The sequence below is a fragment of the Schistocerca serialis genome, chromosome 1 (assembly GCF_023864345.2).
Source record: "Schistocerca serialis cubense isolate TAMUIC-IGC-003099 chromosome 1, iqSchSeri2.2, whole genome shotgun sequence".
Taxonomy (NCBI): Eukaryota; Metazoa; Arthropoda; class Insecta; order Orthoptera; family Acrididae; genus Schistocerca; species Schistocerca serialis.
Genome location: NC_064638.1, coordinates 431,277,051 through 431,304,910, shown reverse-complemented (window position 1 = coordinate 431,304,910; position 27,860 = coordinate 431,277,051). Strand labels below are relative to the sequence as shown.

At 38.5% G+C, this 27,860-nt stretch overlaps 1 protein-coding gene and 1 long non-coding RNA gene across 8 annotated transcripts in view; one reads left to right on the top strand and one right to left on the bottom strand.

Moving 5' to 3' along the window:
• Positions 1 to 460: 460 nt before the first annotated feature.
• LOC126472432 (uncharacterized) lies at positions 461 to 7,951 on the bottom strand. 5 transcript variants are annotated; one of them, XR_007586411.1, is made up of 5 exons: positions 7,815 to 7,951; positions 6,780 to 7,419; positions 5,204 to 5,331; positions 4,593 to 4,705; positions 461 to 475 (listed from the first exon to the last, which is right to left on the bottom strand). It is a non-coding gene; the product is annotated as an uncharacterized LOC126472432 (long non-coding RNA). The 5 variants fall into 5 exon arrangements; XR_007586409.1 differs by having other exon boundaries at positions 4,593 to 5,331; XR_007586408.1 differs by lacking the exon at positions 461 to 475 and having other exon boundaries at positions 2,748 to 5,331; positions 6,780 to 6,858; positions 7,026 to 7,419.
• A 224-nt stretch (positions 7,952 to 8,175) lies between these two features.
• Positions 8,176 to 27,860, top strand: part of LOC126472401 (pleckstrin homology domain-containing family D member 1-like) — a 185,571-nt gene continuing 165,886 nt past the window's right edge. For all 3 annotated transcript variants that reach the window (XR_007586406.1, XM_050099935.1, XM_050099934.1), the window contains exons 1-5: positions 8,176 to 8,379; positions 17,688 to 17,874; positions 20,715 to 20,791; positions 20,998 to 21,089; positions 21,179 to 21,231. Coding sequence is in view for 2 of the 3 variants with exons in the window: in XM_050099935.1 (XP_049955892.1) it covers positions 8,276 to 8,379; positions 17,688 to 17,874; positions 20,715 to 20,791; positions 20,998 to 21,089; positions 21,179 to 21,231 (513 nt within the window). In the remaining variant the exon portion in view is untranslated. The remainder of the gene's footprint in view (positions 8,380 to 17,687; positions 17,875 to 20,714; positions 20,792 to 20,997; positions 21,090 to 21,178; positions 21,232 to 27,860) is intronic.

Sequence of the window (27,860 nt, the reverse complement as noted above, 5' to 3'; positions counted from 1 at the left end):
CCTTGAGTTGACTATAAAAGATGAGAGTTGCCATTGGGAAAAAAAAGTTTCACAGCCCTCTACTTCCATGGGTAGATCACTTTAGCACAGCCAATTTCACTCCATGTGTAGGTTCTTTGACTGAAGAGCAATGCAAAACAATTAACACCCTTATAGGAAATATTTTATAATATAAATTTCTTTTAAATTTGAAACACCTGTACTGTGAGTGAATATCCAATGTCACCAATAACTTTAAAAAAGATTTCCAAAGTATGTACATGTATAAACTAGAAATGTATTTCAAATTTCGTCTACTGTAGAATAATTACTTACATAGAATCCATCCAGACAGTACTCAATGTTTACTGGGAGGATGACTCATTTTGTGCCATTATACTTCATCACATGTACCGCAACCACTTCAATTGTACAAAATAGTGCAATACTCACTGGTGCCTATCCCAGCACATACCTGTATTTTGCTAGCAAACATCTGTAATGAAGCAGTATTCATAGCAATGTACATCAGGTTGCTCCATACATCAATTGTCAATTACTGAAAGCGATTTGAGTGGATTGAAACCAGCTCTACACCTAGATCATTAAATCTTACAACTACCTCTGCAGGCAAGGTATATTGCATGTGATCAGTAACCTACCCCGCTGCAGACAAAAGTCTGCAACCTATAATAGCGACTTAGGGAGGGAGAACTTTGCCTACTACACAAGACATTAGACCCACAGGCATTTTAGTTTCAAAGACACTTCTCATAAAATTATGTTAATGCTCTTGTGCAGTGTAATTTCTCTCACTGCCAGGCTTTTAGGGGGTGTCAAAGAGTGTGTTACATCCCACAGTAATTGGCAACACACTAACGTGTGACACAAGCAGGATTTAGCTGAAATTTCAATATAATTGTGATCTGCACCATTGTCTAAGGTCTACATTAGATGGCAAGGTAATGTAGTTACCAGTTGCAAACCCAACAAATGTGATTGCCAAATCTAGGCCACTCCAACTGATATGTTAACAGAGCAGGAATGTAAAGAATAGCCTATTTATGCTAGCCACGAGGTGTACTGTACTCTTTTTTTTAATTTATCACAATAATTCTGTGGGTGTATTTTTACCGAGGGCATAATCTGTGTGACTTCAGGTAGGGGGGGGGGGGGGGGGGGGGGGGGGATTACCTTCACACTGCCCTGAGATACATGCCTCCAAAGATGACACTGGAAACACCATTTTGAAGACGCAAATTTTGGAAAAAAATTAAAATGCTGTTCTTTTTCTATTTGAAAGATTATTGCTTTATGATTACAATGGTAACAGTTTCATTGGTAAATGGTCAGTGAAAGCAGTAAGATACCAGCATCTGAAGAATTTGCAACATCACATTGCAGAAATGAAAGAGTGTACAGGCCGAAGAATTAAGTTTAGTGCTTCACCATGATTCTGCTGAAAACTGATCTGTAACTTTCCTACAAGTACAAGGGTATCTATGATTGGAGTAATGACAAAAATTTCAATTTTTACAAGAGTGACATTTTCAAAACAAGACAAGTGTTGCAGTTGTAAGCAATGACACAGGACATGACATAGCTAGTTTTGCTAGCAATGCGCAAAATTAAACCGCAAACAGGAGCAGAGAAGATCATTATTTTTGAAAGGGTGCTCCCAGATTTTAAAAATTGTTACCAGATGTTCGCATTGAGTAAGTCACTGGTGGCAACTGACTGGGTCTACAGTGCTACTGGTCACAGGAAGCGGCCTGCTGAATGCATGCTACAAAAAATCTTTCCAGAGCAAATACAGCTGTGATTAAGAATGCTGAGGATTTTATGAGAGTCATGAAATCTTACACACCCACAGCCCTCATTCTTTTGTCCAAAGAGGAAATTGAACACCGTAAGCAGAAGAAAGAAGAATGGTCCAAACAAACTACTCATGTGAATGGAACTAAGGGGAAGGGGGGCACATTTTTGGACACAAAGTGATGGGCTAACTCATATTGCACCCACTTCAAACAACAAGAACAAAGAAATTTCATTCGTTCAGCCAACACCAGGATAATATTCAAAATCTTAGAAGGGGGATGTTCGTGGCGCGTGTGCATGACATGACTGGTGGATTGTAGAGATTATGAACTTATCGAAATTGTAGTGAATTATAAGATACCACATGGACTAGATGCTGGATATAGGCTTCCAGCTGAAGCACAGAAACACCACCATCAGTGCTCACTTCCTGTTCACAATGTTTTGAAGATTATAAGTGCTTCAGTTCCTATTGGTTCAACAACAAGGCATCACTCTACATCAAAGGAAGATGCTGAAGCAATGGAATACAACTATGGCTAATTTCAGTACAAAACAAAATGCACAGAAGTTGTATAAATTTAAACTGTCTTTGGATCTTTCACATACATTTTGGAACCACTTTAAAAATGAGGCTCTTACTCATCTTTCAAAACTAAAATTGTGTTAAATAAGGCTAGGTTTTGATTTTTATGAGCCTGTTATGTGATGATAAAACAGGTTTTATGTATGGAAAGAATTTCAATTTTTTTATAAAACCTGTTCAACCTAAAAGTGGAAGCTCTCCTATGGTACCAATCTACAGAAAGGATTAGGAGGAGGTAGGAAGGAAAAAAGTTATGGATTGGCATTTACAAAAAAAATTCCAATAAATTATAAAAAGTTCAGAACACTACAGTAAAAAAACTTTGACAGAAGTCCAAACAGAGGATTTTTTAATTATAAAGCAATTAACTTTCAAATAAAAAACCAACAAAATATCTAGAACTTTACCAGATATATGCCAGTTTAAAATTTTTCCAAAATTCACATCTTCAAAGTGGTACATGCAGCATCATCTTTGGAGGGCTTATCTCAGAGCAGATTTTGTTTGGGAGAAAACAAAAAAGTAAGTTCCTTATTTAGTCCATTTTAACATATGCTAAATTCAATAACATCTGACAAAGGCATGATTTTGTCCTAGCCTGCCTGAATTGGTATGGACTATGCCTAAGCAGATAAAGGTAGCAATAACTTCTTCCAATTCATTACAGGCTCTATACTATGTCTTTGCACTCCCTCCCCCAACTTCAAATCAAAATGCAGAGACTCAGACATTTTGAACACCAGTTGACTTATAAGCCTGCTTCAACCATGCAAACTATTACAAAGTTTGTAAAGCATTTAAATTTGCAGACAAATCATTCAACAATTTATATTAAGATCTCTCAGGATGATGACAGTTGCTAGTAGTATACAATTACAAAAATTCTTTATAATTCAACATTATCTCCACCTTTTCCTTACCATAGAGAAATCCAATTCAAACAGTGTCACCCCTTAAATGTTAAGCAGTGTTTCCCCAACTGTTATGTGGTTCATTATACTGATTGACATTTCACATCACAATGGCTTACAAGCAATCACTCAAGATCTCAGCAAGGATATCAAGCAAATAGAAGGGGACTGAACAAGTTATTGTATTCACCAAATACTATGAAAGGGGACTTACTAACCAGTGAAGTTCTCAATGCATTGGTTCAATTTTTTTGTACATTCTAAACAAGGTGAGCCCTTCAAAGTATATTGCATGGTTTGGTACAACGTAATTTCTGACTTAAGGAAGTCCTGCGAGTAATCACTTTAAAGTATTTAATGACTAATGAGTGTCACCAGTTAAACATCTGTACAACACAATTACTGTACTTTCACAAAATATACAGAGATTGTTTTTAGTGATCATCTGATGGTCTGTGTTTTGTTGTATGATGTGCTAAAATGTAATAATTTGTAATGGGCACTCCAGCTCATCAAAAATAATTTTGTTTTACAGCCCAAACATGGTTTTCAATTTTTCAGTTACAAATAGTGCTTTGTTACTTATTCTTACATGGAACTTACCTCTTTCATAGCACACAACATAGGCAATCCTGGCTGTCTTTCACTGCCAGTACACGATCTGCATTTATAGTGATCTAAGGAATGCTCATCACTCTTAAATTAAGGAACCATGACAATCAAAAACAAGTACAGATAATGTTGGCTTACTTCCGTATAGCTCAATTTAGTCTGTCCCTCCCTCATAACACAGCAATGTTTTGGCCATGCAAACAAGGGTAAGGCAGTAGTACTTACTGACTGGATAGTAAAAAACTGACACCTTATCTCCAACACACTAATGCCCAACTTACATGGAGCTAACCCTTTGTTCAGTGACTGGCACAGAGTACCACCTCAACTTGCAGTGCAATCTGATAGTGTCCCACTAAGCACTAATGAAGTACAGCGTATCTAAATCCTGGGTGCTGTGTAAAAGAGCACCTTTGGTTTTGGATATTTGGCAGGAAGTCCAGCCAAAATACTAATACTGTTCATAGTTATTGAAGCACGTACATTTAATCCCTCTGTACAGGTCCACCACTGTATGTTCACAAGGAAGATCCACAAGTTTATTTTTTTGTGGATATCTATTAACTATGTACATAGTAAGTTTAAGTGGTAATATTGTTTCAATTTGTAGCTCCATACATTTAATTGGTTAAAGTGAAACCAAGCATACTAAAAAAAGTGATCACGCTATATGTACAGTGACTTACCAAGCGTGTCAACAGCTGCAGGTCTGACAAAATAAGGTAGCGAAGACATCTTTTCTTTCAAATATTCAATTTTTCATTTTTACTTCTTTTCATATTTTAGGGAAGAAAGTAACCTGTGTAAGGTAGAGAATACATCTAATTCTGATAACCCGATCACTGTAAGTCAAACTTTTAAGTTCATGCTCATTCAATATCAAGGAAGTATTGGGTCAGTCTTACAACGCATTACTTACGTGTGCTTTGAGGCATTCTTTTGCAAGATTCATGCACTAGAATTGACTCAAGAAATATTGCAAAGTGAATGCCTTTGCAAACAGAAGATACAATGGGTATACGTGAAGTCACCAAATGGATTAATTTGTTCATATGTTTACCATCTTGTCTCGCCATAATTTTGCTCAAGATCCAACCACTCTCTGCAGTAAGTAGCAATGTATCATTTTGATTCCAGATTTTCTGCAGACAGTTTATCTTACACAAATGACAACGGAGACTTCAAATATTATCCACTGCTACCAGAATTTTTTACTGTTCTCTGGCCATGAAATAAATAAAAATACTTTAAGTTCATATTGGACCATCAAAAAATGCAGCTTTACAATGTACTTTACCTTCACTGGATACTGCCTGCATCCAAGTAAGTACTGCACTATCAACAGTTTTAGGGAGCTCCTCAACATCTTAAGCTGGGCCACGTAGATCAGTACTGCACAACATCTTGCTGCATGCTATACTGGTCCTAAATGCACATGAACAGCAATGAACAACAGTATATGCAGTTAACCTACTGTGAAACCTCAGCTGTTAACTAAACTCTCAGAACAAAATTTTAACCACAAACTAAATTAAGTAAAAACATCTCCAAGTAGTCCACAAAATAGAAACTTTTAAACAAGGCAGAAGCCAGACTAAATGGCAAAAAATCCTCAAATGTTTGTTCACAGTGTTCTGAACAAATTCAGAAGTGGACTACAAGATCCCTAAACATGAGTAGCCAAGGTGGAGATGAGAATCTCACTTCTATCATGCACTGCACATGCTTACCAGTCTGGCACAGCAGTCACTTGATAACACACATTGAATTGTTAGGTTCTGAATGCTGACCAGGCACTAAACAGTAATAGGCAAAAGTATTCAGATGTACCTATCTGTGCAGATGTGCCCATCCAAGTTAGGGAGCTCTGATTCCGAGCATTGTGGACAATAGTCGGTTCACTTCTTGAAAGTGGAATGACTGAACAACACTACATTTAGCTCTGTCAGCAACTAATAGCATTTGGGGGGCTAGCCTCACAGGCCCTTAACTGTAGCAGATAACCCAAATTCCTCTCCCCCCCCCCCCCCCCCCGGACATGTTTTACATACATACACAACACTTCATTTCCCTACTTACAGCAGACCAACAACTATTTGGACAAGCTAATAATTATAAATAAAATGCATGGTATGGAACTGTTACAAATGTGTGAAGACTTGTACTGAGCAAGGAGAAACGATCTTAACTGCTTCAGGTACAAAATGAAAAAGTTATACTACAATTTCCAATTTTCTGCAGGATCTCAGATACAGCACATTAATTGCATAAGAGGCACTTTTAGGAACAGATTTGCTTCTAATGAGAAGAAATGAAGTGTGGAAAAGCACCTATGCTATCAAGAGGTCAACACGATACTGAACTGTGGAAACATCAAAATACCTAAAAGAGCTGCTTATAGTGATGAGATAACCCAAAGAATACACCTGACACCATTTAGCAACAAATGCTAAAAAAAAAAAAAAACAAATGGGCGATATAAACAGGAATAAGAAAAGTAACATAATAAACATATTTCCCAATTTTACACCTCAAAATAAACTAAACGCAATAGGTCACACTTCAAAACATACTGATAGAATTTCTTACACCAACCACGACAATGCACAGAAGACGTCATATTACCACACCATTAAACTAATATGAAGTGAAAAATATGGAACCATACAATTAAGGAGAGTCGCGACTTGATAAAACAATTCAAATTAAAGTATTAGCGAGCAAAATGATAAAACCTAATAATCCACCGTTACTTGAAAATATCTAATTGCCCATAGGCATCCTGTCATCTGTTTCTACCCACTGTTTAAGCAGAAAACAAAAATTTTGTTAAGTAGAATTTTAAGAAATTAACATATGCAAAATCCTTGTACCTGATAATGAGTGCGCACGTACTTCTGACGAACCACCAGATATTTCAGGAGTCCAGTCTCCTTAAGCACTTCCAGACTCCTGCCAAATACAGCATACGTGACTCATTTGTTCGACGGGTAAAAAAGTAGTAAAAAGACTTGGCAATATGATCTATACAAATCACGAAAATTTCATGTACAAATGCACTTTGTAAGGATCTCACAATACACTTAAATCATAGCGCTCTGTCTATAATAATCACTTACGAATACTACGTCACATTCTTCATAATGGCCGATGAGACGAAGTGGCATTCGCAACCCTTAAGACTCCTTTCCCCATGACGTCTGTACATGAATACACACATTATACGAAGAGAGGAATAATAGGTTCAAATAAAGAAGCAAAACAATATATTTTATTTTATTTTACAACACACTGGAAAGTTACAATAGAACAAGCAATATTCGTGGAACGCAAATACAATTCAGCACGAATCAAGAACAGTAATTCAACAGCATAAAATTACATCGAGAAATTTACAAACCAAAGCGTTGTTTCCAACTATCAGATCTCTGCTACTATCAGTTCTCCCCCGCTGTCACACAAGTTCTCTTCTCACATTCGCACCCTCCAGACGCCATGACATTTCACGAAGGACTGGAAAAAAAAAAAAAAAAATCACATGTTAATTTACACGCACAACACACGAGGATTATCTTTAAAGCAATATGGTCTTTCAACTGAAATGAAATTATCAAAGCTTCCGTGATTTCCGCACGTATGACAGTCCCATTTTAACATGTCCACGTTTGGAGTGCTCTTTTCCAGCCATTTACACTTGCAACTTTTGGGCATCTAGTCCATGCCGTGCCTGCTGTTTCTACTACACCCCTGTTTCTAGTCCCGCTAGCATGATTGATAAAATCGCTTGTAATCTTTGTTCTTCCACCTTCAAGACTGCTCTTTCAACTTAAATAAAGAATTTCACAAACTCTCATGTCTCTACTCTGTAACGCAACGCCTACAGCTACTTAAATAATATTTAGACGTACCTCATCTTCTACGCACCATCACAACGCAATTCCCGAACAGTACTGATTCGCAAGTATCTTCAGTCATACGTATACCTTCACAATGGAATTCCCGTGACGTCATAATGCTGGAAAATTCTCAAAATGTCTCCTTCCGCGTAGGACTGAAGAAGTAGTTCTAGTGTATTTATTAACTTTCACAATAAATAATCTGAAATTCCGCAGTGTGTTGCATGTTTTTGTAATAAAACCATTGTTTGTGACTTAAAACACTAGAATAACTTGTTTATTATCAGAGTGTAGGATATCTTATTGCATAGGAGAAAACACCATCGGCGGATGCATACGATGTGTGTAGGTACGATATATAAGTATGTTATACTTTCCGGTTATCGACTTCCGGGAACGGAGCGTAAAGTCTGTATACGTCAAATCATGTCATGAGCTGCAGAAAGTATGCTTTACGATGCGTATGATCGAAAATGATCGATGCTGATGAGCCGTTTAACATAGTAACCAAAGTACAGTTGAGTGGAATTTTGTTAAAAAAATCTTTTTCTCCCCATTCCAACAAATGGAACAAAAGGTAAAATGAAAGGAATACACGACACTGTTGAACTTGTTGCTGTGCATGAAACAAGGTTTAAGTTTTTATAAAACAATGTAGGCCGCAGCTGACCTAAGTGGATTCTATTATACAATAGATGGGATATCTAATATTTATTTATTTAGCATCCATTCCATCGTACAAACGTTATTGGACTCGTCACAAATAGAAATAGGTTAACAATGCAGCACAGAACTGAATTGCATACAAAAATAAAACCGTAAATCAACATTTTGTCGAAAGATAAATCAGATTAATTTAATCACTATTACAGAGATAATTCATTTAAAGTAAACTATAGATAATAGGCTAAAGTCCTTTAAACTGCAACATAATAAATAGAAAATATAAAACTTCTCACAGCAGTACTTCCTCTTTTGTGTCGATTAATTTCCTGGTCTATTACAGAAATGAGATTACATTAAATTAATAGTAAATTTACCTTCTATTTCAAGATGATGTAAATTTTAATCACCATTAATAATAATAATAATAATAATAGATAGACTAAAACGTTGGAGTTTTGAAGGAATACATCAACAAAGGAAAGATATCTCAGAACTTATAACAAACAAGCCCATTACATTTATTGTGATGATTAGTTTCCAATTTGTTTACCTTGATCTTAATAAAATTCATTTACTAAATAGCAACATTTTTCAAGTAAGTGTTTTTTTTAAGTCCTAATCTAAATTTTATAATTGTTGAGGCTCGCCTCGGTTACAAATACACGCCTGAATATGAATAGCGATAGAATTCCTAATTTCTGAAACAGTGGCCTGCAGTGAGCTTGTGCATGGCTGTGTGTAATTATTTGAACAGTCCGGTTTTTGTAGGGTAAAAATTTATTTTAAGTTAGATTTTGAGCTGGCCCAGAAAGTTATCCCATATAAAGCAACAGAATGAAAGTATCCAGAGTATGCCATTCTTGTCCCTCAGAAGTTCGAACATTTACAATAATTCTCAGGGCAAATCAGGTTGAGTTAAGTCTGTGTGAAACGTATCTAACTTGGTTTTTCCAATTTAAAGCTTCATCCATGTGGAAACCCAAACTGCACGCTTACTATTTAACTATCATCCAATTCTAGAATAATCTCCACATCCTGAATTGAATTGTTTGTACAAATGGTAGGTAGTTTGTTTTCTTTGCATTCAGTGAATGCTCTTTTGCACAGAACCAAATCTCAGTACTTTTCAAGATGTTGTTTCAAGTAATATGTAACGAGCGTTCAATGTCACTCACTAATAGGTTTGTATCATTGGCAAATAATACAAGTTCGGCTTTATTATGTGGTAAATGCAAATCATCACATAAATAAGAAAGAGTAGTGTGCCTAAGCTGCTTCCCTGTCGGACACCTATGGCTACTTCTTTTGCTTCTGAAACTAGCCTTATTTTTTGATTCAAGCTAACAGTGGTGAGCCCTACGACCTGAGATCTGTTCTTGAGATAAGATAGAAACCACATTTTTGTTTTTCCTGTAATACCTATTGCTTCCAACTTATCAAGGAGGATTTCGTTACAGACAGTATCAGCTGCTTTATTCATATCTAAATTAATTCCTATTCCACTTTTGTCATTTTCCAAATTTTTTAATAATTTTTTGTATGTTGTCTGTGACTGCACTTTCTGTCTTGTGTTTTGCATGAAAATCATGTTGATTGCAGTTCCAAAGTTTATTTTTGTTGAGGTAATTGGTGACTCTTAATTTCATTAGTTTCTCAAATGTTTTGGAGGAAGCAAGAGAGAAGTGATGTAGGATGGTAGTTTTCTATTTTATTTCTGTCTCCATTGTTAAAGAGTGGTATCGCTGTTGAGTCCTTTAGCCGCTGAGGAAACAACACCTTCATTAAATGATAGATTTGCAATGTGAGCTAAAGGTTTTAGTCTGCACAGCAGCCATTATTGTAATTATAACAGGTACTTCATCTGCACCTGCTGACATTTTAGGCTTCAGGCTCCTAATCTTCCTAATTACTTCTTGTTCATTTGTTGGGGAAATGTTCTTGTTACAGCCAGCCCATGGGGCCTCTACTATTTTTTTGTTCTTTGAAATTTAAATTTAGTGTGTGTGGTACATTTAAAAAGTGGTCATTAATGTAAGCTGCTATTTTATTTTTCTGTGTTGTGGGTTTCACTGTTTTTGAATGTTATTTCTTCATTATCACAAATTCTTCCAGTTTCATTTTTTACTATTCTCCATATAGTTTTAGATTTCTAATCAGCCTTTCTGATTAGACAGTCATTAAATAGTTGCTTTGCTTTTGCTGTTACCTTCCGGTATATTTTTCTGTATGTTTTTATATATTCTACAAACTGTAGATCAGTGCAGTACGTCTTTTTGTTACAAAAACAAATTAGCAGTTGTTTGGAACTTATGTACATGGACATTTATTAATTTAGGGAAACTTGAAACACAATAGTGAATGAAAAATTTGTAAGCTTTAAGTTACAACTGACATTTGAAATCCAGACACAATGTGTACATTTACATTTTACTTGTTCCAGTATTCAGCTGTGTGAAAAACTTTACCAGTGGCATGAGATTTCAGATGGCTTAACCAGATTTCTGCAGCTGTTGTACAATCTCCCTCAACATGTTACCTCAGTTCTCATTTGAGGTGCCTGAAATTCGTATGAGCATTTCGTACTGGGTTTTCCATTGGTTGCTATCTACCTTTTGCATGTCCTTTACCTCCGCACTTGAAAGTTAACGAGATATTGAATGAAAACTGGATTGTTTTGTATGTAGGAAGCTCAGTGAAACATTGGTTGGAATGAGCCCAACCATTTGATACTGAGGATAACGTATTTTGCAACGTTTGCTATTGTCCTCCTTTTCTCATAAATGCATTGCACTGCCACGAGACAAAGAAATGGCCAATCTTATCAGAGCTTTCTAAAACTTCCTCTTGCTTACGGAAATATTATTTGCGTAGGGTGTATTAATGGGATAAATATTACATCTTAGGTTAAAAGGATACCTGTAATTAAAAAACGGGAACAATAAATAAAATTGATCCAGTTCTTTCATTTTGTGTCCCAATTAGTTTTACATTATTATATTTTCAACAAAGGTCCTTTCTTCCCTCTGAAACACCACAGTGCATCAGTTACTTTATTAAGTTAAAATTTTATTACACATTTATTTGCATTTTAACAAATTCTTTTGTGATAAAGCTTTTTGGGTGTTCTGAAAGTAGTTGTTGCATATTTTTCGTTTTTAATCAGGATATACTTGTAAATTTTGAATGCTGTGACTCTTAAGGGACAGTGGATGGAGAATATTTATGATTGTAGGCTTTGCAATAGATTATTTACCAGAATAAGACCATGCTCATAAAATAAATTTTTCAGTGAATTGGTATGCTGTGTGATCAAAAGTACCTGGACACCTGGCTGAAAATAACTTAAAAGTTCATGGTGCCCTCCATTGGTAATGGTGTAATTCAATGTGGTGTTGGCCCACCCTTAGCCTTGATGACAGCTTCCACTCTTGCAGGTATATGTTCAAGCAGATGCTGGAAGGTTTCTTGGGGAATGGCAGTCCATTCTTCACAGAGCGCTGCACCAAGGAGAGGTATCGATGTCAGTCAGTGAGGCCTGACACGAAGACAGCATTTCAAAACATCTCAAAAGTGTTCTATAGTATCCAGATCAGGACTCTGTGCAGGCCAGTCCATTACAGGGATGTTATTGTCGTGGGAAATACGGAAGCGTCCGATCCCACCCGTCTGCTTTGACCCATGACGTCACAAATATGGCGAAAACAAAAACAAACACACACACTTTCCACAAGAAGCCTAATGACACTAACGGGACAAGCGCGGGCAATGGGGTGTTTTGGGTGGGTGGCAAACTAAATATAAACAAATTTAGACGCCTTGCGTAGCTACAACGTGTAAGTGAAGACAGCCATGCATGAATACCCACCCACCTCCCCAGGGGTCGTAACCCCTGCAACCCATAGAAGATAAAGATGCTTCAGTAACTGATTAGTGTTTTTTGTCTTTTAAAAAAAAAAATCTCACGGGGTAGAACGAGCAGATCAGAAAGATAAATATAATAAACTAAAACAGAAATTAGAGGAAACAGATAGTTAAAATAAGTAATAAGTGTTTTTAAATTTAAAAAAAAAAAATCTCACGAGATAGAACGAACAGATCAGAAAAGTAAATAAAATAAGATAAAACAGAACTGGAGACAGCCACACTCAAACCAAACTCCGCGCCGTCATGACGTCACACACGACAACACCCTTACGCAACGGGTCAAAGCCGACGCGTGGAATCGGACGCTTCTGTCGACCCTTGTCGGGTAACCACTCCGCCACAGGCTGTGCATTATGAATAGGTGCTTGATAGTGTTCAAAGATGTAATTGCCATCCCCTTATTGCTCTTCAATGGTGAGAAGCAAGAAGGCGCTTAAAACATCAATGTAGGCTTGTGTCATGATAGTGCCACAATAAGCAACAAGGGGTGCAAGCCCCCTCCATGAAAAACATGACCACACCATAACACCACTGCCTCCGAATTTTACTGTTGGCACTGCACACGCTGGCAGATGACGTTCGCCAGGCATTTGCCATACCACGCCCTGCCATCGGATTGCCGTGTTGTGTACTGTGATTCGTCATTCCACACAATGTTTTTCCACTGTTCAGTCATCCAATGTATATGCTTCTTACACCAAGTGAGATGTCGTTTGGCATTTACTGTCATGACGTGTGGTGTATGAGCAGCTTCTCGACCATGAAATCCAAGTTATTTCACCTCCCGCCTAACTGTCATAGTACTTGCAGTGGATCCTGATGCAGTTTGGAATTTCTGTTTGATGATCTGGATGGATGCCTACCTATTGCACATTACGACCCTCTTCAACTGTCGGCGGTCTCTGTCAGTCAATAGACGAGGTCGGCCTGTACACTTTTGTGCTGTACGTGTCCTATCACATTTCCACTTCACTATCACATCGGAAACATTGGACCTAGGAATGTTTAAGTGTATGGAAATCTCGCATACAGACATATGACACAAGTGACACCCAATCGCCTGACCACATTCGAAGTCTGTGAGTTCTGCGGAGCACCCCATTCTGCTCTCTCATGATGTCTAATGAATACTGTGGTTTGCTGATATGAAGTACGTGGGAGTAGGTGGCAGCACACTGCACCTAATATGAAAAACCTATGTTTTTGGGGTTGTTTGGATACTTTTGATCACGTAATGTCTGTTCAGCTTGATTAACCCTGAAACAACTTGCCATTCAATACTTCATTGGACTGGAATGTAATTTTTTCTGAGAGAGTTGCATTTTTTAAGTTAGCTTACCCATAATTTTAACACTATTTATTTCTGCTGTGCAGTTGGTAACACCTATTTCATTAAGGGGAAAGTCAGATGTAAACATCACCTGTGTGTTACCAGTGGTAGTAAGTGTCATTTAGATGTTAATTTTGGCATATCAATAGTAAGCTTTCATCCTAGATTAGTGTACATGAGCACAGTTTATGCCTTGTGTTGACATAATGCATGGAAGTCCATACCAGACCACAATTAGCCATGACTTTACCACTGTGTGTATGTATACACAGTAAATTTTCACTCTTATTTTTGTCACCATTATCTCAAAACTTTGCAGGAGGTAGCTTGCTATAAAACATGGGTTTTGTTGTTACCACCCATCTAGCCCCACTACAGCCCTTCCACATATTATTGTTTCTATCATAGTGCTATCATTTCTTAATTGTTTATTCTTATATCATCTTCTCATAAATATTTTGGGACTCATCTTAATCCTTTTACTTCTTTTTTGCCTTGTTCCATCTCATGTGCCTGTTTCTCTTATTTGTCATCTGCTCACTGTACCACCCCAAACTTTTCGGGTTTCTGAATCTTGTATGTTTTAAACAGTTCACTGTTGTTGATTTCCATTCTTCTCTTGTCCCATTGTATCTCTTTAGACCACGAGTACTTGTTCACTGTGTTACTTAATTTGTAAGCAGTTTTTTTTTAATGTTTACTCTATATGACCAGGTAAATAAACTGTATGATTGTGAAATTAGCATTTGTGTGACATCCCATTTCCTGTAAAATTCATTTCTGCTGGGAACTATACATTTATTGTCTCTCTATCTGGTTGAAGATTAAAATTCTAATTATCACCATACAAATGTTCTTTATTGACCAGATGACAATACAAAACTGCTGATTGGGATCCTTTTTTTTTTATTATGCTTTAACTGCCTTTTGAGAGTAGTGTGATAAATATGATCTGGAAGCTGTAAATTAAGGGGCCCAAACTGTTAATTGAAGGCTGTGGGGACATTAAGTTACCATAGATGGAGGCGAGGTTAATTTTGGGAGTCGAGAAAGTGTTGTAAGGATAACTTCAATCTGTGCAATTTGGAAAAGCTGGTGGTGGAGTGGAGGATCCAGATGGCTCAGGCTGTGAAGTGCCCTGAAATCAAGCGTGCTATGTCACAGGGGGTTCTACTTTGCTATCAGCCACAGTCTGGTGGTGGCTGTTCCTACAAGTGGTCAGCTGGTAGGTAGTCATATCAATATACAAAACTGCACAATGACTGTGGCAGAGCTGGTTTATGACATGGCTGTGAAAGCAGCCACGTTGTATGTCCCGGCTCTGAAAACAGCCGTGTTATATGTCATATACCATGTCTGCCACAATCATTGCATGACCTTTTTTAATGGTATGACTACCAAGCAGCTGTCCACCAGCATGGATGGTCACCGCCGAACTGTGACAAAGAGCAAAGTTGACCACCCTGTGTCACAACATGCAGCTGAACATAACATGCTTGAGTTCAGTGGCATGTCACAACCTGGGTCATCTCATTCCTCCCTTCCATCTCCAACTTTTCTGAAATGGTAGATGAAGTTACCCTTGCAACACATTCTCTGCTCCCTAAATTATTCCTGCCTCATCCTACGTATCCCACTGTCTGCACACCCTCCACCCAACACTCTCTGCCTCCTTTGTCCTATCACTTCCTCCCTGCTCATGTCCCCTCACCCTCTTTGTATGCTGCCCTCTGCCACAGCATGCACCTGCCTTCCCATTCCCTGCTCCGCTCCTTTTCCACTCCTCGGTTCTCCCTGCCCCACAGCCTCCCAATGCCACATCTGTTGGTAGTCTTCTCATGCCTCCTAGTCCCTGCATGTGCTGGCAGACAGCACTCTGCTTACCCACACCCCCACCTTGCTATCCCTTCCCTATCCCCTACAGGCTACCACTTCCATTCAATGTGACAGTTGGATTCCTGTCTGAGCTGCCAGAGATGGCAGTCATGTGTACATTGCTGTGCTTGCTCGAGTGTTTGTTTCCTTTTCCAAAGATGGTGATTTGCTATCAAATGTACAGTTCAGTGTTAGAAGTTGTTTAACAACCGAAAATGCTATATTCTCTTTTCTCTGTGAGGTACTGGATGGGTTAAACAAAAGGTTTTGAATGCTAGGCATATTTTTTGATTTTACTAAGGATTTAACTAAGACGTTTGAGTGTATTGATCACAAAATATTGCTCCAGAAGTTGGACCATCATGGAATATAGGGAGTAGCTCACAATTGATTCACCTCTTACTTTAACAACAGGCAGCAAAAGGTCATTACTCACAATGTTGATAACATCTGTGATGTGGGGTCTGAGTGGGATACTGTCAAGTAGGGGTGCTCCAGGGATCAGTGTTGGGGCCACTCCTGTTCCTTATCTATATAAATGATATGCCCTCTAGTATTACGAGTAACTCTAAAATATTTCTGTTTGCTAATGACACTAGTTTGGCAGTAAAGGATGAGCGTGCAACATTGGCTCGGTTTCAAATAGTGCAGTTCATGACCCAAGTTCATGGCTTGTAGAAAATAAACTAACACTAAATCACAGTAAGACAGTTTTTACAATTTCTAACACACATTGTAACAAAACCTGATATTTTAATTTCACAGAATGGGCATATGATTAGTGAAATTGAATAGTTCAAGTTTCTCCGTGTTCAGATAGATAGTAAACTGTCATAGAAAGCCCACATTCAGGATCTTTTTCAAAGACTTAATGCTGCCATCTTTACTATTCGAACAGTATCTGAAATGAGCGATCGTTTGATATGAAAATTAGTCTACTTTGCTTATTTTCATTCGCTTATGTCGTATGGTATTATACTATTTGGGGTAACTCTTCCCATTCTGAAAGGGTAGTTTTGGCTCAGAAGCAGGTGGTTCGGGCTATAAGTGGTGTAAGTTCACGAACCTCATACCTCGTGTCGACCCCTATTCATGAGTCTGGGTATTTTGACATTGGCCTCTCAAAAAAAAAAAAATAATAATAATAATAATAATAATTTTATATATATATATATATTTTCTCCTTACTGCCATTTCTTGTTAACAATATTATACTCGGCAGAAATCAAACCTGCATTCTGATTGGGCTTCTTTAACTCTTGTGCTGAAAGCTACCACTCGAATTAAAAAATCTTAGAAGTAGTCCATGCGCTTTCGAATTGAAACTGAAGAGTTCCTCATGGGTCACTCCTTTTATTCTGTCAAGGTGTTCCTTGAAAAATTAAGCTGATTCTTGTTGTATTGTTGATTGCGTTTACTTAAACTTATGGATTGACTTTTTTCGGGTTCATAAACATTTTATTTTTATCTATTATTACTTTTATGTTGTAATTTCATGTACTGACACATTCCTTGACTGACCGTGGAGATTTGCTCCTCAATTTGGTCATACAGAACTAGACGTGTAAACGGAAAGCTAAATGTGTAACAGTCTTTCCGTTGTGTTTTACAGTGAGTAGCAACCTATCTTTTTTCTTAGGTTTTCTTATTACTCGTCTCTATTCACATCACTTCACCTTCTTTGTGTGTTGCCCTCTGCCAGTGCACCCACCCATCTTCCTCCTTCCCTGCTCCTCTCATTTTCTACTCCCTGTTTGTCCCACCCCACATCCCTGCCTCACAGCCTCCCGACACTGCACTGCACCTTTGGCAGTCTTGCAATGCACCCTAGTTCGTGCATGCTCTGTCAGACAGCACTCTTCTCTCCCTCCACTCATGCTGCACAATACCTTCCCCTTGCCCACCCCTTTCAGATTGTTACTGTTTGTGTTTTTAGCTAATCCTCCCTACGCTTCTAATGAAATAGTGTTTCATTGTTAACAACAATATGGAAAGGATAGATTGCTACTGACCACAGATGAGGCATTGTTGTTTTTGTTACCAGTGTACATATTACTCATTAACTTTCAAATATTATATTATCGTTGCAGGTTTTTTATGGTGAAAGAAGGATTCCTGCTCTATTACTCAGAAAATGAAAAGAAATCCTTTGACAAAAGAGGCTACTTCAACATTCATCCAAAGGGTGTATTACCAATTGGAGGATGTATAATTCAACCATCATCTGACGTCGGCCAGGAGTATATCATCAAAATTGGTAGTGACAGCTTCATAAATGTAAGTGTTAATTGGTTTCAAGAAGAGTGAAATTGATAAAATCAAAATAATTCCACATTTTCTTGAAAGCACATAAAGTCAAACTAACAGTTGTTTTGTAGGTGAAAAATAAAGTAGAAATAGGATGAAGTCTGATAAATACAAAAAGGCTGATAAACATACAGTAATACGGGAAGAAAATGAAAAGTAAAATGATATGAAGTTAATGTAAATTGTAGTCAGATGTTCGGTCTTAGTCAAATGTAATTGAAAGACCTATGCTGAACTGAAAAATCTGAAGGCATGGGATGAATATTACAGCAAGAAGAACATGTAAAATGTTATGTATTTTTGACAATCAGATATCTGTTGGTACTGTGGAGCTTGTTAATGTTTATTATAAATGTGGGTTTAGCAGTGGTCATAACAGTCATTCAAATATAAACTGACATTTTGTGCCATGGATGCTGGAAAGGCCTATTGCAGTGTGTGGTGCTAGAGGCAGGTATGTAGGGATATACAGAAGGCCTAGAAATTTCATCATAAGACAGAGTGGGAGCCATAAGCAAGCAGGTCATATGTCCTTCTATACATTGGAAATTGCTAGACGCCTACTGTGTTTTTCAGAAGCTACTCTACCAAAGACTCCAGAGCTTGAGTGTGCACAAAAATGTTGCCGGTGGTGTAATGCTGAAGGAAATAAATCTCACAAGAACTGAATGTAGCTTACTTTTGTTAATGACAATACTACTGCATCTTGTGAACTGTGACCCACACCGAAAGTGTTGGGAGTCTGCATAGTCACTGAAAACACTTTGAATTTCATGGTGTGTCAGTGAGGCTGTGCCATTATCCTTACAGTCTAGCAAATAAATTTCAGTTTGAACATTTTTCTGCAGTCCATTTGAAGGAGGAGAAGGGGAATTATTATGAGAAATGATAACATACATAAAACTTGATCAGTATTGCTAAGCTACATTTAATCCTTATTTTGCCCTCTGCTACTGTGAGGCCCCCCCCCCCTCTCTCTTTCCCCCTCCCTCCCTCTCTCCCTCCCTCCCTCTGTCTCACAGTACTTCTATACGCACTCATAGTGATGCACATATTCCCCTGCCCCCTTCGCCACTCCCTCTATCCTTTTCCTCTGCTTCCCAAACTTATCTGTGCGAACAACCATTCGTGGATACATAATATCTCAACATTTATTGGGGTGTCTTTAAGTGCCTCATTTTTACGTTACACAGAACTTTAGTTACTTAAATGTTAAATTAATCTGTTAATCTACAAAAGAAAAACAAATCCCCCCTCCTCCAATACTCCTTCTACACAAGTAATCACAGGAATTTTACCATGAACGTTCATGACTCCTCTAATGTCATTGAGGTGTATTGAATCTCACCTCCCAATAGCACAACCTATGACAACACCAAATTGAGCTCCTCCCCTTTCCACATCATTGTTGACATTAACCTGTTCAGTTCCCTGTTAATGTACTGTACATCTTTATTAAATCAGAGCTTATCAAGCCACTGTAGAATCTAGTCAAGGGTCACAGTTCTCCCTTCTGTCATTAAGTTTCATACTACTTTTCACCTACTTCCAATCTCTTGTGTTTTTTCTGCAAGTGGATGAGGCACTTCATCTCAACTCATGTAGTAGGTTATGTCATTTTTCCAGTTTTGTGCTTCTTGCCCTTTACCATTTGCACATCCCATTTTCTTTTTCCTTTATAACCGTCACAATTAAACGTCTGCTGCCACTAGCTGTACTGGAAAGGCACCTTCTTTTTGGTGACTGTTTCTCTCAACTGGAAACCTTGTATGTCTACAGAATAGTCTCAATAATTACTGCTTTTTTGACCCTACTGCAATTGTCCAATGGAAATTAGAATTAGTAATTGCCCCTCCCCCCTCTCCTCCATGTTTCCAAGGTAACTAATTAGCACCAGCAGCTTATCTTTGAGAGAATAATGATTAAGGTGTGCAGGATTTTTAATAGGCCTTGTGTCTAACTAGAAATTAAGATGAAATGAAAAAAAGGTTTTAGAAGTTTACAACTGTAGGCACTTAATTAGTTATTCCCTTTTATAAATAACTTAATAAGAACAAACTCTAACTAATTAAAAGTTAATGTAAACAGCAAGATGAATCTAGGTATCTTTTTTGGTATGTTATGGTTTTATTGCAAAATGTTCTCAGTTATTGTATTAGTAATGGAAATGACTAAGTGAGGTGGCATAATGATTAAGACATTGTATTTACTGTTAGGAGCATGTCAGTTCAAATCCCTGTCCGTCAATGCAATTATAAATTTTCTTTGATTTCCCTCAGTCACTCGGGCAAATCCCATTATGATCCTTTCAAAAGAATGAGACTAGTTTCTTCCCCAGTCTGAATTTCTGCTTTGCTTCCAATGACTTCATTGTCAACAGGGTACTAAACCCTTTTCATCCTTCCTTCCTTCTTTTCATACCGATGGATGAATGTTTGTCACAAATGTTCGGTAATTTTAATGATATGTGTACCATAGATTTTGCCTGCTCAGTTGTTAATTCATTTTCAGTTGTGTAGCACTGTACATGAGCCGTGTGCATACGGTCTCTGTAGGTCTTTATTTCTTTCTTTTCCTTTTTTTCTTTTTTCTTTTTTAAAAGCAATACATTGGTTTAGCATTGAAGTTTGTACAACAGTGTTTTATTCCCATTTGAGTAAGAAATGTTTCAGTATGTATTATTTTATCATCTGCAGTACCTATAAATGGAATTAATTTGTTTAAATGATATCTGTGATGGTAGCTCTGATTTCGTAAATAGATGTGTGCATCAAGTCATTCTGTTTCGCTGAGATGCCACTGTTCCTCAGGGCCCAGTAATATTGGCAGCAGAAACTCAGTTTGACCAAGAACGATGGATTCAAGGTTTGCAAGAGGCAGCTCGTATGTAAGTGTAGTATTCTGCTTCTATGAATTTTGTACATTTAATCCCAAATTCATATTCTAAATTTTTAGCTTATTGCAGTAATGTAATTTTCTGTTAAGTTTTATTATCAGCAGAAGACAGCATGAGGTATGTTGAAATATGCACAAACAGTATTTCACTTATTTTATTCTAATACAATGGAAAATTATCTAACTATAATGTTTCAGAACATGGGAGAATTCACGAATGGGAGAATCCATCATTCGGGACTTAGAATCTCAGGGCCTAAAACTGAACAAAGAAAAGCAGTCTTATGTGGGTAAGCTATACAAACAGTATTATTTACCAGGAAAAAATGTTTTAAATCAAGTATCTGTTACTAATTTACCTGAATTCTTTCCTGAACAGAGAAGTTACATGAGGAGACAATTGCATTACAGGATGAAATAGATAGAAATGAGGTATGTATACAGAATGATGTTTATAATCATATTTAAGAAGTACATAATTTCTGTAAAAATAAAATATTTTTTGGCAGCATCAGTTTCAATTTTGTAGAAGGGCACTGTTGGATAGGTTATTAGTATGAGATAGTAGAATGTTCTGTATTCTGTTGAAATTAGATAGGGGCTACTCGATGTCCCACTGTGGCCATGACTCGAGGCAAATGATACTCTACTTTCCCAATTAGAGTAAGTGTTCAGATGCAGTTCCACCAACTTCAGTACACATAGTGATCCTGATCTGCTTTTCAAATGACCATACCCAGGACAAAAGCATATCTGCGAGAATTTCAGCACGGGCATTTCTGATGTGGTTGACTATGTTTTCACGGCCTGTTGGCATGTGGTAGTACTCCTTATCTTTTAAATATCCATACAGAAAGAAGTTCAGCTATGTCAAATCTGGCAGCCTAGCAGGCCAATTAATAGGGTCACCTCTGCCGATCAACCAACCAGGGTAAACACGATCTATACCTGCCATGCTTCAGTTGTGTAATGGGCGAGGCAACCATGGCGCTGGAACCACATATGTTGCCGAATGTCCTTGGCAACATCCTGCCGTAGTACCATTACTTCCTGTTCCAAAAATGTTTAATATTTGTGTTCATTCAGTGTGCCATCTATAAACTAATGAACCAATGAGTTTGTTCCTCATAATGCCACACCATATGTTAACTGACCGAGGACACTGATGGTCAACTGTCATAGCCAGTGGGGATTATCTACACTCCAGTAACGCATGTTATGCTGATTAACGTTACCATGGTTTTTAAATGTAGACACATCAGAAAATAGTACCTTGGCATAAAATGTGGGGGTTGTTTGGATTTGTTGACCTATCCGGTAGACCCGCTGATTCAACTCGTCCATAACTCTATACAGTGGATCTAACGCCGTGGCAAGGAGGTGATATTTTGCTGGGTACCTGGCCACTTTGGGATACAGGGTAACGACATGGCTGACAAAACTGGCAAGGAAGCATGTTGGGATGGTGCTGCCCATCAATGTTCCATCCCGTTGCACGTCATTATCTCATTTTCTGACAGATGCATTGTGCGTCAGTGGGAGACTGAATGGTTGCAGGTGTCAGACAACAAACTGTGGTCGCTCAAATCGACCACAAAGGCTTGGGGGACTTCGTGTCAGCCTCGCCGCTGGAAGGAGGTTTTGCTTACCAGACTGTGCATTCGACATAGCCCCTTCACACATGGCTTCCTCCTCCGGCAGGAGGATCCACCATTATGTGAAGTTTGTGGTGTGCCGCTTTCAGTTCAGCGTATTGTGGCTACGTGTGTCCTGTATACTGATATTAGGGTAGCCCTCGGTCTCGCTGGAGATCTGCCCACCATCCTCGCAGGTTCACAGAGTGGTGAAATTTTGTGAATGTCAGGCCTCATCCCTAAACTGGTAGGGAAGTGCGGCAGACTTTAATACACTATAATCTGCTCTGCATGTGGGGATAGACTTTGTCCCCACCCATGAGATTTCATGTTGACTTTTCGTCAGGGTGCTGATGACCATGATGTTGAGTGCCCCCTCACATCATCATTTGTTGACATGCCCACTCACAAAATGCTACCTGGTTAAGGAAAATGGTGCCATGAAATTCTTGATACAGCGACTTTTGATATGGATCATACATATGATGATGCAGTATTGTGGCAATAGCTCTAAGAGACATGGCAGAATTGTGGCGTAATTGCTAGGTGCTTATCCATGGATTGTGGTGCATTAGCTTCTCCTGTAACATTCGCTTTCTTTTCTTTTGACAGTTTGTACACTGCCATCAGACGTAAAGGTGTTTACAACCTTGCAAAAGAACAAATGAGAGAGAGCTTTCTCTGGAAAACACTCAGCATACAAGACAACAGAAGCCTCAACATTTCTCCTAAATTCTCTGTAAATCAGGATCATTTCAATTTTTTCTTGTTTGGTTGTACCACTCATTGTCCACTTGCACTTCTCTTCTTCAAATGATAGGTATGTTGAAGGGCAGTAAACACTGCTCAAATATTGTAATGAACCACACTCTGTTCTATATCTGCACGATATGTGGGCTCCGAATGCAGAGTACGAAAACAATGTTGCGAATGGGGTTTACAGTTAGAAGTTATGAAATAGTGGCCTGTCTTACCCTTGCAGCATGGACGTGAGGTCCACGGGCCATTGTTTATTCAAGGGCCATTGATTAGCATGCCATAAAATGATTGTGAACCCATTTCTATTCCTCTGATTACAGCACCACCTGTGCCAAAATGAAGAAAATGCTTCAGACAGAATGTATGTAGATTTTGCCATAGAACTGTAATCTACAATGAAATACAGGGGTTCCCATTGAGGATTTCAAAGTTACTCACTGCCATCTGCACAGGGCGGGGTGGTGGGTTGAATGTGGTATGCGGTATTGTTGGATTCACCCCTCCCCCCCCCCCCCCCCACACACACACACCAAGACAAACTAATTGGAATTATAACTTTTTTTAATCCTATGTGTTGTTTTTGAGATATTTCAATGTCTTCAGTTAAAATTAACACCCTTTTTGCATTGTGTGGTGGAGTGAGCCTTGTCACGTCTTATGCGGCACCCAGTGTCAACAGAAAGCATTATTTTGTTTCCCATTACAAACAAAATTATTTTTCAATTGTGGTTTTATGTGCTCATTTGACAGAAAGCTCTCAGATTAGTCTAGTCCTATATCTGTTTTATTGATATGTATTAATAGTGTATGCTTGGTTGTAGTGCGGGCCAGGTGGTGATGCCACTGCTTAGAACTTTACTGTCCCTGGTAATATATGTGTACAAAACAAATAGAGCACTGGACTAATCTGGGATCACTGTATCAGATGGCTATGACCAGTTCTGCTTCAAAAATTATTTTGTTTGCAGTGGGAAACAAAGTGCTTTTCGTTGATACTGGGCATCGTATGAAAGACTTGATGAGCACTGTTTGTGTTGACTCCCTCCAGCTACACAAAAAAGAAACCTGCAAATATCTGCTGGAACACCAGAGGAAATTCACCTCATGACTCTTAGGAGAGACACCTGTGTGTGTGTGTGTGTGTGTGTGTGTGTGTGTGTGTGTGTGTGTGTGTGTGTGTGTGTGTGTGTTTTATCTCATGTTTTTTGTTCCTGGCTCGACAAGAAGACTTCAGCTTTGAGAGTGATTGAGTCACATCTAAACAAATGAAATAAGCAATGTTGGCAAGGAAATGCCCTGTAGATAACGTCTTTTGGTGTTATTTGCCACCACATGACAGGCATTTCACCTCATCAGATTTGCTTCCCTGAAGGACAGAAGTCATTTTTCATGTGAAACATAATTCCATGACAGTTCATAATGCATCTGGTTAAAGAGGGGATACCATCATGTTACAATCACACAGTTGTAGTTTCTCATAATCTAAATAGGATTGTTTCTCACTTACATCACATTTTTTGTAAAATAAATATGTATTCTATTAGTATCTACACATTTTCCTCGACATAATAGATCCTTAATTTTGAACATTTAGAAGTGAGAAGACTGGAGACTCCACCACAAAAGTCTGGTCTTTGTTCCAACCAGCACTAGTGATCAAATGGTACTGCAGTGGAGTAGCCCTTAGCAGCTAGTGGGAAACAATGAATTTTATTTTACTGTGCTGTGTTAGTTTTCTTGCTAAAATTAGAGACAAAGCAGTTAAAGTGCATCATGGGTTCTACATATAATTCTTGAGTGGCACTGCCAGTTTTGTTGAGGTTTAGTACAGAATGCAAACACTGTATAGCAGCTGTATGTCATGAAAGAGATTTAGCTTTGCTAGTCCTCTCCCTGTAAAAATCATATGTTGGGTGTTGCTGACTTCCTTCACAACATACAACCTACTCTAAATTCTTTGAAGAAGAAGTGTGTGCAAGTAGTGCGTGTAATGTCATATAAAATTCACAAAAATGGGACTACACTACTACAGCACTAAACTACACTACTGTACTGAGTGTAACAATCAAGTTAGGTTTCCTCATTTGTGTGGATAGTTAGCCCCTGGCATGCTGAGGCAGTGCTGCTTTGCTATCCAGGTTGTGGAAATTGGGAGATGGCTGTCAGGGTCTGAGGAAGACCTTCCTGGTCATCTACAATGCTCATCTCCTAACTGCCTCTGGAAAGTGGTGGTACATAACATTTTCATGATGTATGGGCTCTTCTTGATTGTCTCTCGGCTTTGCAGGCTTGCAGATCATAGGCTGATATCTTGGCTGTTATTGAGTTCAGCTCCTCATTCCTTTTTGTGTTATGGAGTGTTGTATTGCCAAAGACATTCCTGTCTTGGTCTGTGACATCTCGTCAAAAGCTCCCCATTTGCAATAGTTGGTGGTGCAGTGTTGTATTTTCATTAACAGGTAATGCTTAGCTCCCTTGGCTGGATAGAACTATGACAGTATGGATCTTTCTTTTATTTTAGGAAGGAACTGGGATGTTCTATTCCCTGTTTCTGTCCTGTCTCATGTTTCTTGCTGTTATCTATAAATGCATGCTTTTATTTCCGTATTTAACTTGACTTTGTGCCCACTGTCTCCTTTAACTTATCATATTGCCCCTTTTTGAGCCAATATTGTGCACCTCTCATTTTTTGCAGCTACATCGAGAGTTACTAAGCTCAGTATCACCAGCAGAGCCTCTGTGGGTATTGGTCTACGAGCGCCTGTCAGACGCAGGAGCACACTTTTCTGTGCTCACTGTAGAGCCCGTGCTGCCATTACCGTTCTGGCCCTATGAGCCCAAGTCTCAACCAGTACCATACAGTAGTGATTAAGATTGCGTTATTGTATGTTCTTATTACACTTAAAAGGCAGCTGAGGGCTTATTTGGCCAATTGTTGGTATTTTGTTCAGGATTTTAAATGACTCTGTGGCAGACTATTTGTACATGTGCATGAAAGTTTCACTTTTTGTTGATATTTTTATCAAGATACCTATACGCTACTTTTCTTTTCGCAGGTTGCTCATTTATTAGTATTGTGGGATTATTGTGGGATTTCTTGCTTTTGAAAATGTTTATTCAGTAACATACAAACTGTTTCATGTGCAGCTATCATTAGTTTGTTTTCTACTCAGTAATTACTTAGTGTTTCAAGAACTATGCAACTATTTTCTTCTCATTTAGCCTTTGTGTGGGTAGATACTATAATTAGCAGTTTGTCTGCATAGGCGATCCAGCCTCTAGTGTTTGTTATTGTTTGTTATACTCTGAAGCTGGTTCAGTTATGGCTCTATGGAAACATCCTAGAGCTCTGAACAGTAGACAGAGCCCTGCAGACAGCCTTTGGTGACATTTTTCATAGCTTTCTTTCCAGTTATTCCAATTGCACCTGCCTGTCTGTGCAATAATCTTGTAGGGTGTTGTAGACACACTGGGACAATCCATCTGCTTCAGTCTTTTGAACACACCATAAATTATCAGATGCTCCGGCTGTATCAGTCTTATATGTATAACATACTTATCATCTGAGGTGTTCACAATATGCACTGGCTGATTTATCACATCCTTGGTGGATTTCTCTTTCCTGAAACTGCACTGCAGGGAGCTCATGCCCCTTAAATGCCCCTTAATTGTCTGCGATCTGTGAGGCAGCGGCCAGAAACTGTTCCTGTAGTTTGGCTAAAACATTTACCAAACAACTTGGCCTGTAAGATTTCAGTTCTCTTTAGTCTTTGTCTTTACCATTTTTTAGTGTAATGATATTGAGATTTACCAGATTTTTGCACCCATCACTGAAAAAAAAAATTCATTTAATAACACTATTATATATGATACAATTTGGTCGACTAGCTGAGGCAACATTTCCGCAACCATTCCATGAGGCCCTGGTGCCTTGGTACTTTCTTCTACCTTAATTACATTATTGTCAGCCTTAGTTCCTCTTGGGCAGTTGCAATCACAACACTGTTATTCGCATGCTGCTCAAGTAATACAGCCGCCTCTGTAGCGCAGTGGTAGGGTTACCGCTTACGATGCAAGGGGGCCCGGGTTCGATTCCCGGCAGGGGACTGGGTGTTGTGTGTCCTTCATCATCATTGACAAGCAAGTCGCCCAAGTGGCATCATCTAAAAGACTTGGAATATGGCGGCTGAACCCCAAAGGGGATATCCCAGCCAATAAATGCCATATGATCATTTCATTTCTACTAATACAGAGCAAAGATGCTGACGGTACTCTGTGTATTCCATCTTGAATCACCCTGCATCAGAGATCTGAGTAGGTACTGTACTAATGTCTCTCAGCCTGTCATTTAATGTTCATTGGATCATCTTGGAGCTGATAATACAGTGGGCTATCAAACCTTGATTGTAAGTTTGTATGGAAAACCCCAAATATTTGTTACCATTTGGGTCTTAGTGTGTGCCTCCCGCCTCTCTAATTGTATTTGGTGTAATAGTATTTTATATTGTTGTTTGGCTGTTTGATAGAAACTCAGTGTTCTTTGTCATTCTGTTTCCCCTAAGGATCTCTGGTAGTATCTTCTTGCCTGCCTTGCTCCACATCGTAAGAACTGTAGGGTGGGACTCAGGGAATTTTTAACTCTTTTGACTTGCTAACAGATGTTGGTAT